The following is a 2,406-nucleotide window of genomic DNA, read 5'->3' as shown; positions in this document are numbered from 1 at the left end:
ACACAAAGTACAAAAAAAAAAAAAAAAAAAAAATATATATTTATATATATATATAAATAATTAAAACATGCAAAATATTCTTATAATTATATATTAAAAAAGAAAAATTTATATGTAAAATTTTAACATAATATCTCTTATAATTCTATTTTTTCCATTACTTTTTCTTTTTACATTTTTTTTAAGTAAATATCAATATAATATGGAAATATAAAACATTCATTAGTTAGAAGAAAATTTAGATTTTTTTTTTTTTTTAATGAAAAAATAGTTGCATTAATTTCTTTGTGTATTTTAGAAGAGATATGTTGACTTAAATAAATAGAATTTAAATAATTATAATTATTTAAAAAAAATAAAAAAAAATGGAGATTTTCCATGCCTAATTTAAATAATATATTATATATATATAAATAGGTATATATAATACACAATAATTGAATATTTTGAATTGATAAGAAATTAACGAATTTATTTATTTCATCTTTGTTTTCATTTAAATATAATGGTTTTGATTTTGAATATAAATTATCTTTAATTAAAAAATTAAGCTGCTTCAAGAGAATAGAATAAATATAATTTTGTCTACCATTATTTAAAGCTATTGAAAATAAAAAGTTAATCAAAATTTTAATACTTAAATCTTTATCATCACAAAATATTTTTTCCATTCTTTTGATTTTGGTATTGAAAAATAATTGTTTTAAAAAAAAACTTTCTTTATTTCTATATTTATAAAAGTAATCTAATTTTGATAAAAAAATATAAATAGAAATTATACTAAAATAAGAATAATTTTTAAGAAATTTATTTCTATTTTTTATTAGGTAGTTAATTAAGTTATATGTTATCCTTATATTATCCTTATTTATGCTTTCTTCTTCATTTAAACAATGTTTTTCAAAATTCTTTGTTTTTTTTAAAACCAAAAAGTTGCTAACACTATTAATAAACATACAAATTTCTTTTTCTTTATATATAAAAAATATTTTATTTGTTATTTCGTTTAATAATATATTTAAAATGGGATTATGACAATAATTGTAGCAACTAAGTGTATAAAAAAAAATTAATTCATATTTATCTTTTTTATCAAATATAAAAAAATTCCCATTATTAAAATTTCCATTAGTATTATATATTTTCATTGAATTATTATTTTTATTCAAGTATTCTTCTATATTTCTTTCATTAATTATGTAATCATTTGCTTTATTCAAATTATCTTCCTTTTTATTTACCTTCTTATTTTCATTTATTATCTCATTTTTATAATTGTCCACCTTAATGAATCTTTTATTTGATATATTATTTTCTTCAACTTTAGGAATTTCTTTTTTTCTATAATTATTTTTAAAAGATATATTCATTGTCAAAGTGTGACTTTTCTTTTTGTAATTATCTTCTTTTAATTTTAAAATTTTTATTGAAATATAATTTAAAAAATCCATAACCTTATTTTTCTCATAACCATACCTATATAGAGAATGTAATATAATTATTAATTGTTTCAATGTGTAATTAGAATATTTGTTAAAAACATAAAAATAATAAATATCATCAATAATTTTTTTTTCATTTATTATGTTCAATTTATATAAATTATTTAAAATTATACATACACTCTTACAATTTAAATTATAAAATAAAGTGTTTTTACTATTTTTATTTAATCTTATAACTATTAGCTCATTTATTTTTTTATTAACAATATTACATTTTCCTTTTATATCTAATAACAAAGTTATATCTTGTTCATTCATAGAATTTACATATTCTTCAAAGTGTAATATATAAGAATTCATCATATTTTTTAAAATTTTTTTTTTTTTTTCTTCTTTCATTTTTAACAATATATTCATTAAACCTTTTAAAATTAAAATATAACTTTGATTATTATATATTTTTTCTTTAAATAATTTCGTAATATTTTCATTTATAACTATAGCTTCTTCATAATTTTTCTCATACATATTCTGACTTTTTTTATAAAAATCATATGATAACTTTTTTAAATAATTAAATTTTTCATTTTTGTTAGAACTTATAAAAAAACGATATACTTTAAAAACATCTCTTTTCATTCTTGTCAATTAAAAATATACATAATATAAATAAATTATATATATAGACAAAATTATGAATTTTCTTAAGATAAACATTTTAAAATTATATTTTTCAAAAATAAATACTTAAACTAAATACATAATAGTTACTTTAATACTAATTTTAAAAAATATATATTATAAAATATTAATTAAAAAAATTGAAAGATTTTTATATATAATAATTTTCAAAAAAAGATAATAAAAAGTAGAATATTAAAAAAAAAAAAAAAAAAAACATTAAAAAAAATACAAAAAAAAAAAAAAATAAAAAAAAAAAAAAAAAAAAGAAAAAAAAAAA

At 14.0% G+C, this 2,406-nt stretch overlaps 1 protein-coding gene across 1 annotated transcript; it reads right to left on the bottom strand.

Moving 5' to 3' along the window:
• Nucleotides 1-170: 170 nt before the first annotated feature.
• Nucleotides 171-2,084, bottom strand: PGAL8A_00033200 (conserved Plasmodium protein, unknown function; the record flags this gene model as incomplete). The annotated part of the gene is made up of 1 exon (XM_028674330.1): nucleotides 171-2,084. The coding sequence occupies one exon, from the start codon at nucleotides 2,082-2,084 to the stop codon at nucleotides 171-173; it is 1,914 nt and encodes a 637-aa protein (XP_028530694.1).
• Between the last annotated feature and the right edge of the window lie 322 nt (nucleotides 2,085-2,406).

Source organism: Plasmodium gallinaceum, assembly GCF_900005855.1.
Source record: "Plasmodium gallinaceum strain 8A genome assembly, contig: PGAL8A_v1_21, whole genome shotgun sequence".
NCBI lineage: Eukaryota > Apicomplexa > Aconoidasida > Haemosporida > Plasmodiidae > Plasmodium > Plasmodium gallinaceum.
Note: the sequence above shows the minus strand (reverse complement) of the source record. Positions and strands in the feature narration are given on the sequence as shown.